General features: G+C 26.2%; 2 protein-coding genes across 3 annotated transcripts in view; one reads left to right on the top strand and one right to left on the bottom strand.

Annotated features, from left to right (window-relative positions):
• Nucleotides 1-14,866, bottom strand: part of LOC107169190 (follistatin-related protein 5-like) — a 122,526-nt gene that overhangs the window by 91,999 nt on the left and 15,661 nt on the right. The window lies entirely within an intron of this gene.
• On the top strand, nucleotides 6,341-8,016 carry LOC149055121 (uncharacterized). Its single transcript, XM_089229284.1, has 3 exons — nucleotides 6,341-6,545; nucleotides 7,466-7,689; nucleotides 7,781-8,016. Exons 1-3 carry the CDS (start codon nucleotides 6,410-6,412, stop codon nucleotides 7,922-7,924), a joined length of 504 nt encoding a protein of 167 aa, XP_089085410.1. The 5' UTR covers nucleotides 6,341-6,409; the 3' UTR covers nucleotides 7,925-8,016.

Here is a 14,866-nt window from a genome sequence, read left to right as displayed (position 1 = left end):
TAATCAAATCTGTAAGCGTTGATGAATAGCGAAGATGTATATAATATTTTCTTCAAGCTAACGAAAAATAAAACAGTCAACCTTCACTGAAAACTTTAGGAAAAATGCCAGCGTAAGCATAAACTGAAGAATTGTATTTCTACCATTTAATTTCTAATAGAAACAACTATTATAGAATGTAACAAAATTTTCTTGTTGGGAGTATATAAATAATATGCTAATTTACGCATAGTGATAAATATTCAAAAAGTTTTTATGAAATTCGAATTCACAATTTTGTACAGTTGACATTAAAATCATTTGATTATTCAAATATAATCGGACTTATAACAAAGATTATAATATAATACTTGGAATTGCATGAATGTTATTAGTTTATTACTTATCTTAGTGCATTCCTACTTTATAGTCAGCTTTTTTTATCTAAGGTACGATGAGTAAATTAATTTTTAGAAATATAATCAGTTTTTATTTAAAATATCTACATCATTACATGCTTATATTTAATTATACTCGTGAAGGTCTACATCGAAATTTGATTTTTTCAGTTGAGCTAATAGTTATTGTCCTGAGGATTAATTCGTTTTTCTAATAATTATCTATTTATTAATATTTTTCACACTTGGACTCGTATTATTATCATATCAATGACACACGACATGTATGTATAACATACCACGATTGAAATAAATAGCTACATAGTTTAGTAGCTTGCGTGATAAATAGAACTTAGTTGTATCAGACTTTGTATTTTCTCTACACCTATACAACATGATATCTCTAGTAAATTATGTGCACAGCAGTATACGTCATCGGAGAGTAAAATCGGAAAAGAAAAACTCTATATTTTGGTGTATTACATACAAATAAACTGTGTATGGAAAAAAGGTAAAAATTGTAGCTACTTCGGACAAGATAAAAGCTACACCCCCCCCCCCCTCTAAACACGAGACGAATAATATCTTTTACCGGCGTCAGACGTTTTACAAATTGGTCTCGGGCCTAGTGAGGCGTATAATCCGACGCCATTTCGCGAAAAATACACCGCGGGCGCGTGTACGTTTAATAAACACAGCAAACTTATTTTCTCCTCTGCGAATTCTTATCAAAACTACTGGCGGGCGTTTTGACAAAAGTCTGATGGCCCGTTAAGTTGATTTATCGGTCAGCAGCAGTCAGCGTAAACGTAAAAAATGAATACGCATACCTATCCACATATCCCGTCCGTCGACCACCACCGCAACTTATAATAAATACGGAAATTTCGAAATATATAAATAGAGATGTGTATATTTTTATACGCAGTGTCCAACTACAGACTGTAAAAAGAGTAAAAGTACAACAAAAAAACCAGAAATTCTGATCTTGATTTGAAAAATATATTTACTTGATGAAATTATAAACTAACTTATTGTGCATATATATTATTTTATCATATGAAACACTCAAGGTTATAATAATTACTTAGGTATACATTATTATTATTATTTTATTTCAGGAATCGATAAAACTGTATCTCAAACATATTTTATTAATTTCTATTTTTTAATGTTTCGTATTATTTAAACCAAAAAATTGGTCGTGTAAACTATATTGTATTATTTAAGTCATGGCGCCACCACTACTTCCAACACGATCTATATCCAAAAGAGGTAGATACATTTATACATAATATTGTATTTGTAAAATTAATTGTACCATATTGTATTGTTTATTAGGTATAAATACACTATTTTTCAAAGTTATAGAAATGTTATCAATCTATTTCGAAATATTTTGAATATTATCGAAAACCCACAAAAATGCAAAATCCAATAATTATGGCCATACCTATATAGATACTTGTACAGTACAAAAGCAAGTTTTTAATATTCATTAAAATATTATAATACGTAGGCGGTAGGTACCTATATAGTATAAAGAAATTATAATATTGATTTATCACCTAATCTAATGTAACAGTATAATGGCTTAAAAATAATGCTCAATAATTATTAAATAATTATTATGCCATCATTGTACTCAATTCAAACTAGATAATAATATTCTAAATCGTGACTCTGGCTTTATTATTGGCTCGCTTTTATAGGTAGGTTACCTATTATGCATTCATAATGCACTACTTTTTAAAGAAATTAAATCTTACATTACATAATATGATAGTTAAATGAATTATCATTGACGGTTTGTTTCGAATATCATAATGATATGTCCATTTCATTATATTGAGCGTCGAATAAAAATTGAATGTACTGCGAGATTGAATGTTATTAATAAGTGATTAGGTACCTACCGATTATTATATTATATATTTCGTATAGGTACGCCGTACACCTAAGATGATAATATTAACAACAATTTAGAAGCTTCTTATCAGAGTACCTATTAAATGTACTTAAATAAACGTTTTCGCTTTATCGACAAGAATTTACTAGACTAGTTAGATACGAATAATATTGTACAGATCGAATGCCATCTAGCTACTCGTTGTCTGCAACAGCAGTAAAACTTCATATTATTACGTTCTCTATTTGAAAATTTGAAATAAATATAGATATAGATATTTCAATATTATTCGTTACCATTACAATTTGCAATCATTTTCACCGTTTATTTTCACAACCATTCAATTACATCACTGTCGACATCGTTTGACTCACGCAACACACAATGGCCGAGTAGTGTTCCACTAAAGTCACACTATAAAACCGGAACGGGACGTAGGAAATATAATATCACGCCACTGCAGTACTAACCAGCCGACATCCATTTGTGTTGGAATGGTCGGTCCGCAGCTAGGGCGGGTGCAGTGTGGGCCTGTGACTGCGAACATAGCTGAGTACATATATTATTTCAGTGTATGCGCCTGTCAGCCTTTGAAAGAAAAAAAAAAGCTCTATTGTCGCACGTTGTGTCAGAACAACACTTTATGGCGCTAATAAACACGCGGCTCTACGTTGTTCTTGATGTCACCGAATCGAACAAAAATTTCCCTCTAATAATAATTATTATCCGAGAGCCATATATATATATATATATATATATATTACAGCAAAAGTCGCAGGGTGAGGCGAATATAATAGCGTTATATTATATTGTTATTATATTATGTGATGAACGAACGGATAAAAGCTCTGTGGCCTCTGTGGCCCACCACGACAGCACCATACTATATATATATATACAGCGTGTGTATATACACGTTTTAATCAAAAACATATTTCATGTGGTTTTAAAAGTGTTGTCAGCCAACGACTCTCCGCCCACCCCACCCGCCACAGCTCTTATGTGCCACCCGTATCAAGCGCGGGCCACACAGTCACTCGCCACCCTGCGAGTCCACCGTGGTCTCTCGCCCAGGCCAAAAGTTGTCAGTTCTCAATGAGATTGATTAATCGTCTACTGCAGCCTATATACCGTCATTATACGTATACAATAATAATATTATTATATTCATCCACTTCACCTTGCAGTCGTCGCAGGTTACAGTCTGACCTTTTTTCTCCCCCGGGCCCCCCTCTCGCTGCACCTGCACCACCAAACTCCGCGAAACATGACAGTGTTCTTTATCCGCAAATCATCGCGTGGCATAATATCACCCGACTCCGCCAACGATTTTCAGTCCAAAAAATTGAAATGTTGGATGCTTAACGGTTTTTTTTTCAACCAATGGGATTCTGTTACATTGAAGTATGGTCGATGCGTACAATACTACGAAATTAGATAATACTGATAATAATTTTAAAAAAATGACTTCAGACAATTTTTTTTACATTTTAAAACTGAAGATCAAATAGCTGTTATAGTTTTTTACTTGACTTGTATTAAAAAGACTGCAATGTTTGATCCTTCTATAGTGTTGCAATAAATATTAAAATCTCTATATTTTTATTTACAATCTAACATTTACTTATAGGTACATATATTAAAATACCAACAGACCTAAACCTAACATATTTTTTGATGTGAATAATAATATGTACAGTCAACTTAGCCATACGAAATACTTCAATATGCATGCAAAGTTATAACAGAGAAATGTTGAAGTCATCCAATAATTATGATGCTATGTACGCAACTGTATTTAAACACAATGTGCGTGAAAACTTGGTTAGCTACAATGAATTTGAAGAATTAATTAGTTTTACCTTATGTTGGACAAATACGATTAGATACTCGATATTTGACATTATATATATCTTTGAACTCAACTTCTTAATTCTAAGTTCATATGTATATTCGTAATATTTAAACATTTCAAAAGTAACTGACATTTATATTCATATAGAATCAAGTATTAATTAGATATACAAAATACAAGTACTTAAAAGTGTATAAACGTTACAATTACAATTGTATTTGAACCATTATTAACATTTAAATAAGAAGACCTCATTAAGATATGTAATTACAAAAAGGACAAATTTCAACAAGCTGAAACTTAAAATAATAACAATATCCCAACTACATATATAATATTATCACATATATATATATATATATATATTATACATTAAATATTTGTATTTTTTTAAATTTATTTCACATTACGAAACAAATGTTGTAAAGAAAATAAACTACTTTTTAAAAACAACATAATATATGATTCAAACTGTATGTCCCAAAAGCCAAATGGTTTCTATTTGTTATGAATTCATGAATATATCTATTGAAATGTCAGTTAAAGGGCCAACCATTTTACGCGATACGCATAATATAGTATATCTTAGCTTTTAGTAAAAAACAATAGTCTCGATCATTGATTATACTTATCATGACTGTTAAACATCAGCTATAAAGCTATAAATATACACATTATATATTTTAAAAATACTAAAATTTGTACATCAAGTTAAATTACGTTTACTGATTCAAATAGTTTTATTTTTTTTTTATTCAGATGACCATCTCATCTTACATGACACTCGTCTATTGACATTAAATTTTTATAGACGAACTAGAAAACTATAAAGGTTCGACATGTTATTTTTTCTCAATAATAGTTTTCATCAATTTTTAAACTTCATAATAACTGATATTTTATTACAGTGAATAGAAGTTGTATAAAAATATAAAATCAATGTTCGTGTATTCACTACTATATTATTAAGTGTTAGCTGTTAAGTTGGTATACAGTAAGTTGATGAATATAAAATATTAAGACTATCCATCTAATTTATGTTTCGTTTTAAGGTTTTAACATTTAACTACAAATTGTACCTACTAAATATTTCAAGTTATTCGATTGTATTTTTTGTATGAATATTGAAAAAAATTAATATTTAAAACGTATAAAAACACCTAAATTCTAATTTTAAAATTTATATTCATACTTTATTTAACAATAAAAATCTTATATGAAAACCTTAGCTTAATCTCTATAATTTTATAAATAACTTAGTATTTATTACCACTGTCAATTTTCAAAATATATAGTAATTATTGTTTTAAGCTTTAAATCTCAACTTCCTTTGTCTTATAGTATGTTTGTCTCAGCAAGTAAAGTTGCGAGGAGGCTTAATAACTATCGAACTTTCTTTGGTACATTGGTGTATAAATAAACAAGAGAGAGTAAGTAAGGTTATATTCTTATCCCCTCGAAGTTTATTACAAAGCTTAAATACCTAGTTAACTAGATTAGTTTTTACGTTGAATGTCCATAAGTTTGAAAATATTGGGTTTTTTTCCAAAATTAATAAAATTACGTTTTTAAAATTAGATATTACTATAACATTTTACTCAGATCCGGGTATATTTACATTTACTGCAGAGTTAAAATAACCAACGGTTTTAATAAATTGTATTTTATTCAAATCTTATAAATAATTTTAAAAAATGCTGATATGCTTCCCTCATCTTCACACATGGTAGTTGTAATGTTAAATTTTAATTGATTTATTTAAAATTAGTGGTCAATATACGTTACATTCGGGTTTGAGCAGATTTCGATTAAAAGTTAAAACTCCACTTGCCTTAAATGCATTCATTTTTCCAATAGTTTCCATAATTTTCCACCCCAATAGATATTATAAGGATTGACTAATAAAATATCATGAAATCTCAAAAGTAAATACTTCGGTAGATTTCTCGTTTAGACCGTCACAACGCATATAGAACCTATTAAAACAGCCAAAGTGGATTACGTTGTAAAATACAACGTAGTTGACATAATTTATAATGCTTCCTACTTAACAAACCATACAGTAAGCAACTGACCCACATAAATCTAAATGTTAATTATTTTCAATGTCATATTTTTAATCTTATCACTGTACTGGCTAAAATAATATAATTTGATTTTTTAATAACTCTCAACGAAACAAATGTGATTTCAACAACATGCAGTTGTGAATAAAATATTCTCTAGTAGTGACATAAAAGTAGTAACTTAAAATGAGTGATTCAGACAATGAATTCACGCCGAAAGACAAAACTGTTAACAATGAAAGTTCTCAAAAGATACATACTGCTTCAATTTTTTTGCGAGACAACATTAATCGATTTAACAAACGATTGTTCCTGGACAACATACAACAATTTTCCAGGTACACTTCATCATACCATTTTAATACTCATTTAATAATTTACTTTTACTATCTTCTTTGAGTTATATATTGTTAAGAACCCAATGTTGTTCAGTTATGTAAACTGCATTAAGTTATTTATAGATTATACACGGATAATGAGTATATATACTATACAGTATATGCATAGTAAATATATGTGAGCCAGATAATAATATAGGTAGGTAGTTATTAGATTAGTAAAAATACATATTTTTATTTTAAGTATCTTTATATGTATATAATATTGTATACTGTTTCGTTGAATAATCTGTTTTAATCATACTAGCTATGGTCTAGTCTCAAGTTATTAATTATTACGTTTATAAGTTAACCAGTATTCAATTTAGGAATATTAATTAAACTTGGATAATTAGCAATTATTAAACAAAAGCCTGCAAGACAAAATATAATATGCATGTTTAAGCTAAATTTCAAAACAAATATTAATACAGTTTAAACATAACTTACCTATGCTGATAGATATAATATCGAACGTCGATGGTTAAGTATAGTTAAAGAAGATAACTATACTAGAGAACACAAACAAACTAACAAAAACAATATAAACGAATTTAATTACTGGAAGTATCCATCTCGTAAAATATACAGAGCTGTTTCTGAACCTAATCTACAAACAGTGCACATATTGGGAACAACAGTTTTACGAAAAACTAATAGTTTTCACAATCTATGCAATTTTAAGCGCCCGTTCAAACCCTGCATTAAAAAATTTATGGGAAAACAAATTAATTGGCAGTACGTGAATAAAGCACAGTGCCATACCATTAATTTTACAAAAACGGACAAAGAATTAATAAATACGTTTGGTATATCATTGTGTTAGAACTATACTGTTATGAGATTTTAATATAATATAATACGCTTTGTATGTTAAATAGACGATATCTTTGAATGGGAAACTACAAATGAAAAAAAGATTATGTCTAGACTATTTGCTGATGTAGCAAAATACTGCAAAAAATATGAGTTAAATGACGAAAAAATGTCCACTTTATTGGGAGTTTATTGTTATACACATAAGTATAATAAATCGTTGGATATTCTATCTTATGAGGAGGTTTATGATTTTTTTAAAGAGCTCATAATCCATCATTCAGTTTTGGTAAGATAATCTGATATTTTTAAATGTCACGTTAATCTTAGACCTTTTTTTTTTTATGGTAAAAATGACCTTGAATTAATAATTGTTTTAGTCTCCTCCAGATCACATTAATTTGTATTCAATTGATGAAGCGAAAAATATACTTAAGCATTTTTTGAGCAAGTATTTAACCTGCTTACCACTGATTCGACATTTATGTGTACCAAGAATAGTTCAATTCAAAACAAATAAATGATATTATTCTACATATTTTTAAAAAAATTAAAATACGTGTGATCGACCAGATTAAGTTTATAAAATGTGCATAAATAAAAAAATAGTTCAATATTTATGATGTTTTTCATTTAAAACAAATTTACCTATTTAATTTTTAATTAAAAATAAAAATAGATACAAAAATATTCATTACAATTATAACAAAGTAATCAATACACGTAATATGTTTAAAAGATATAGTTTTATAAAAAATTAATATACCTACTATAATGAATTATATATTATACAAAAAGGCAACTTTTTAAATATCTGAAATTAAAAAAATCTAAGATATGAAAAATTAAAAAAGAAGAAGAACATCGTAGTATTTTATAAACATTTTAGTCAGGTATTTAGGTCAATAAGCGCATAATCATTAATACTTTTGTGATAAAGTTTGATAATATTTATATTCAACTTTTGATTTTTAAATATGTAAATTTGCAAAAAAGTTTCTATTTGTGTATAAGCTAAACTAAGTGATAATTTATTTTAAATGAGAAAATAATATATATTCTAATATAAAAACCTTCAAAAAAAAAATAATAGTAATGATATTAAATAGGTATTTCAAACAAATCTTTTTTATACTTACGAATAGGTAAGTTCATTACTCTATACAGTATTGAAATTTGCAATACAGAAAATTAAATTAATCTTCAATGAATTTAAGATGGTAGGTTGATAGGTATTGTAATTTGTAATTTATCTAAAAAATCATACATTTTAGATAATGTTTGAAAATACTAAAATTTGTACATCAAGTTAAATTACGTTTACTGATTCAAATAGTTTTATTTTATTTTTTATTCAGATGACCATCTCATCTTACATGACACTCGTCTACTAACATTAAATTTGTATAGACGAACTAGAAAACTATAAAGGTTCGACATGTTATTTTTTCTCAATAATAGTTTTCATCAATTTTTAAACTTCATAATAACTGATATTTTACAGTGAATAGAAGTTGTATAAAAATATAAAATCAATGTTCGTGTATTCACTACTATATTATTAAGTGTTAACTGTTAAGTTGGTATACAGTCGATGAATAAAATATTAAGACTATCCATATAATTTATGTTTCGTTTTAACATTTAACTACAAATTGTACCTACTAAATATTTCAAGTTATTCGATTGTATTTTTTTTAGGATTATGTGAAAAATTTAATATTTAAAACGAATAAAAACACCTAAATTTTAATTTTTAAATTTATATTCATACTTTATCTAACAATAAAAATCTTATATGAAAATCTTAGCTTAATCTCTATAATTTATATTATAAATTATATTAATATATATAATTATTATAAATTAATCCATGTGAAATAACATTTTGAAAAGAAAAATCAATCGGAAATATAATTTATCAATTGGGAAAAGTACATAAAAAGCCACAACATATATATTATACAGCTAGGTGACATTATCAGCATTTTCAAAATACAAAATTTCTTTTGGGCGTTGATAATATCCTAATTATCTATTATGTTCTTATTGTTGAATAATCACATTTCACATCAGCAATATTATTTATTCTATATCTATCTATTAGGTATTATTATTTTTTAAATATTTCATTATTATTATTATTTTTTTTTATTTTTTTGAAGGTTATAACATATATATTAATGGCGAAAAATATAGGTAGGTAGGTATTGTTCATTAAATTATTATTAATTTTTCTAATATTATATATAATATATGAACCTAGAGTTTTTTGTAATAAAAAAAGGTCGATAAAAATAAACATTTAACTCGCTTAGTAGTAGGTTTGAGAGTAGTGGCCTGCTGTAATGGATGTGTTAAATTTGAATTGAATGATAAATCACTGTACATGTGAAAAAAAAAACGTTTCTGAGCAAAGTAAAGTGGTGGATCAGTATTTATTTCAAAAGGTAGTTTGTTTTTTTATATCTATAGTGGTTTTTTGGGATAATTTTTTTCTAAAATCATCATTTACAACTTATCAAACCGTCGTATAATGGTGTATATAGGTTTATGGTAAAAAAAGCATGCAATTAGTATAAATATTTTGAAAATGTTATTGACTCATTGTGTTATGTGTTTAGTATAGAAAATAATTATGTATGTAAGTAGTTAATGGCAAACAGTTTCAAATTTCTACAACCAATATTTATTAAGCTACAACAAAATAACTAAAAAAATTTTATTTTTTTTTAAATATCCTATTTCGTTGCGATTGAATTTCAAACATTTATAAAAAATAATGTTTCTATATATTATTAGCATATATTTAGCATAATAACTAAAAAAAGAACTTATGAGAAACCTATTATATTTTCAAGCTTTTTGTCTAATGGTTAGGTTAGGTTAACACTTAGTGTTAAGTTGTTAAATACATGTATATATAATATATATTATTAACTGAACGTGTTTTAAAGACTAATTATCATTAATATATTGTTTATGAAATATGTAATAAATAATTATTTCATATAGAAGCATTGTTATCCCAATATAAAAAAAAAAATTGAGAAATAAATTTAATTTTAAAAATAAAGTTTAGTAAATTTAAGTAAAATATATTGAAATTTTTTAAAAATTTTGTATGGAAACTATATAAATAATTATTATTCAAGTAAGTAATAATAAAAAGCTAATGTTTATATGCGTTGAAAACGAGTAGGTAGTTGACTTACCTCGACATATTTTATATTACTTTAAATCAACCAACAACAAATCATAAAAAAAAAACAATTTTATGATACCCATCACTATACCACAATACACCAAATATCAAGAACACAACAAAAATTCTTTAGAAATTTAATTTAAGTAAAAATATTAAACAAAACGTACACCATATCAGTAACTTATACACAAAATAGTTTTGGAACTTGAAGCTTATAATAACGAAAATAAATAATAATTTAAATACAGATTTATAAAAACGATTAAGAAAATTTCAAAATATTAAATATTAAAATAATAATAATAGTATTAAAACCGATTAAACAAAAGGAGAATATAATTTCTTGAAAAATCGGCAATTAAGCCAAAATGATAATAAATACATGAGGTATTAAAAAACATATTTCATTTTACGTTTATATTTATATTTTAAACAAAAACAGTATTCTTTTATATGAGTAAAAACCAAAAATACAATGCTTCATTAAAGTTAATAACATAATGAACGGCATTTTTATTTTAAAATACCGCAGTCAAAACAACTTGGAAGAGTAAGAAAAAAATGTATAATATGTTAAAGTTCATTATTACAGACGTGAGTTCACTTTCAAGTTTAGCTCGAAAGTCTATATTTAAACACCTTACAAATATTTTGAGCAAAAATTTCACGTTACCTAGCTTTCGTTTATAATATTGTATGCGTGTAACTAAACTAATTAAATATTATTCTAACAAAATTAACATTCACTCATGGAGTGATTGAAGTCTATAAACCCAAAACTAGTAAAAATACTAACAATTACAGCAGAAATAATACATTACATGAAACGTGAATGTGAATTATAAATCTAGTTAAACTTTGTCTACGATGTCGTACTTCGATTTGATGAATTTTACACCCTCTAGACTCAAGAGTGTTTGGTGGTATACTTAGTAGTATAGATTTACCCTAGGAATATTATGAACGAAAAATTTAGAAAAGTAAATATCTGTTTCAAGAATCATATCAAAAATCTAATATAGAGTTTGATTTGACAATCATTATTCTAATATTATTTCATAATTGTTAAAAAAAACAAATTTATTAATTATTTTTTAAAGAAAGTTAATAATTATGACGTATTTTAAAAAAACTATCATAGATATTATGTGAATATTTTGTTTTATAATTTAACTGCAACTATGCTAAAAATATTTTCAAGTATTTTCTATATCAAAATTGTCAAATGTATATACTAAAGTAAATAGTAATCAGTAAGTAACGGGTGAGGCACTCTCGCATTAGTGCCATGAAGGGCTGAATTTTTTTTTAAAGGAAAAAGGGTATGCATGGTCGAATTATTGTATGTAAAGAAAGAAAGGTAATTTGGAGCACTTTTTAAGTTCGCATTTTATGAGGACGCTACACCCGCATGTGTTGTCTAATTGTCTTCGTCTTACAAGTGCGTAACATAACAAATTTTAAGCTCAGCAGATCACGTTTAGCCCCGTTAGTTAGTAGAATATTTTATGATGTACAAACAATTTACAATTTTAAAATACTCATAACTCGCTTTAAAATTAAAATATAATAAAAAGCCAATGAGGAGCTCTTGAAAATAATGTTACCTTTAATTTTTATAAAAGGTCAATTCACTCTAAATTTTAAATTAACGGTGCTAAACGTGATCTGCTGAGCGTAAAATTTATTATGTTACGCACTTTTAAGATGGAAACAACACATGTGGGTGTAGCGTCCTCTTAATAGTGGACTCAACGAGTTCGTATATCATTAATAATAAATTGGTTAAATAATGACTATTAAAATAACCATTTGTGATAATAGATAATATATCGAGTGCCTCATTGCTCATCAATTACTTTATAATATATTTACTCTGAAGATTAGATACTTTATTTTACTACATATTATTAATTATTAATAATTAAATACAAATTATTAGATATTAATATTGAACGAGTATAATATGCCTACCTATAACTATCACTAATGATTGATAAATATAAAATTATTTTACCTCATTTTTCGTATACAGGACGTGGATATACCAAAGTTTAATAACTTTAATTTACAAGGAACTTTATGGGTCATATTCATCTATAATACATTTGCATTATACCTATACCGTATAGTACGTTTTACTTAGTAAAAAGTAACTTTTTTCTCTCGTCAGAAAATCACGTTGACCCCGTAAATGATAGGTTTTAAGGATTTGATATTCTATTATACATCCAGAGATTTTGTGATGGCATCGAGTGTCGTAAAAAGGAATTAATGGGGTAGCGATTGGATTTCACTTTAATACGCTGAAAATCATTGATAATTGAAGTCCAGGATCCAGACAAAGATAGATTGTTCAAGATGTTTTGAGAAAATCCCCATGATGCACGTGTGTCGAGAATGGCCGATGACCAAATAAATGTCCATTGATATATAACGGGGAGACAATTTAACTTGTATGTAGTCTTTCCACTAAACAGACTTTTTCAATTTATTTTTCTTATCTCTTTAAAGTCGAAGAAAGAAATAAAAACAGAAATTTGAAATATTATTTCCAAACTAAATGATAAAAAAAAAAAAAAAAAACAATACAATTTTACACGAAAAAAATGTACTTAGCTGAATATAAAAGTAAGGTAATTAGGCAATATGTATTATTACTTAATTATTATTTTATATAGGCACCTAAATAATATTTTTGTATTATTATAATCCATTATAGTTTACATTAAATTAGTAGGTAACCAAATACTATTGTCATGAAATATCTAAAAGTGTAATTAATTTATATATAATTAGTTTTATTTAATTTTATTTGAATGAAGATCAACAGTTATTTTAAGATATACATTTTCAATTATTATTCCTATCAAATAATAAGGTTTTAATTTTTTCAACTTTTAATTTTTTTAATTATTACCTCATACCATTGAGTATCTGTATATTTAGTATATTTTTAATGCTAGTATGCATTTTGTGAAAGTTTCATTATTTCAAGTACCAACGGTTAGATTAGATTTTTCGATTACAAAATAAATTGATAAAAACTGGTGTTGCTTAAAAATTAATTTTTTTAATAATTGTTAAAATTTATAAATGTAGGTTCTAAAAACGAAGAGAGAAAAAACATAAAGGAAACCTAAGTAAGTACAACTATCAGAAAATTTAAAAAAATTCAGCAATCATGCACATTGCTCATTTTTCTATAAAATAAGGGAAGTTTGACAAATATCAAACTATTTATTTATACTTGTTCAATTTTTACTGATACTATTTACTATAGTAATGTAATTAAAATAAATCCAAAATATTGTACTATCGTTGACAAACAAAAAATATACATAAAAAAATGTCTAACTATAAACAGGATTTAATATTGTGATTAATTCTGTGGATTTGGCCTCAATGTAAGACGATAGGAAGAACTTAAACCCTTTGCAAAGGGTCCGATTATAATCAATCATATTTATAAAACCCAATTCCAAGGGGATGAGGTGAACTAGAAGCGTTATCAACATTGGCCAAGATGGACTGGTGAACAAATATTTACTAACTTTTTCAACCCTCTATCAGAATATATTTACATTGAGCTCATAACAGTTCTTTTTAAATTTTATTTTCATTATCTTTTAAGGTGACTATAATAGTTTTAATTAAAGAAAAATTAACCACTTAAAATATTTTCATAATAATGATTTATTAAACTTAAATTTAAATAATTATTAATACTAATTTATTATTAAATTATAAAATTATAAAAACATTACATTATTGAATTTATTGTTTGTTTGCTACATAACAATGTATCTTGTGGTACTATTGGGTATAATCTATATTCTATAGTATAGAATCTATACCTACTAAAAGGTACTATACTATAGAAATGAGTAATGACAATAATAAAATAAATAGATTATAGGTAATCAATAATTGATATCAGTGGTGAAAGAAGAGTATTTAAGGGGATTGAAAACTGTGATTTTCTGTCTTTGTCTATAACTAATACTCACGAATCATAGGTATTTAGATCTATTCTATTTCCACCATAACGTTTGATTTACTTAAAAAATCAAATAACATTTTTGTCAGGTCTACTTGTGATTAACTTTCTCGCGTGTTTTAATTTCCCCCTAAATTCTAAAAATGTAAGATTAAAAGATAGAAACATGAACATTATTTTTAAGAATATATTAAAAACGTGAAATTTTTGTTTAGGTAATTAGATAATGACAGAATATTATAATAATAACCAATAAGT

This window comes from Diuraphis noxia, unplaced genomic scaffold, assembly GCF_037042655.1.
Source record: "Diuraphis noxia isolate RWA-SAM2 unplaced genomic scaffold, SU_Dnox_SAM2 contig0005, whole genome shotgun sequence".
Classification (NCBI taxonomy): domain Eukaryota; kingdom Metazoa; phylum Arthropoda; class Insecta; order Hemiptera; family Aphididae; genus Diuraphis; species Diuraphis noxia.
The sequence above is the reverse complement of the archived record's forward strand: the minus strand, read 5'-3'. Positions and strand labels throughout refer to the sequence as shown.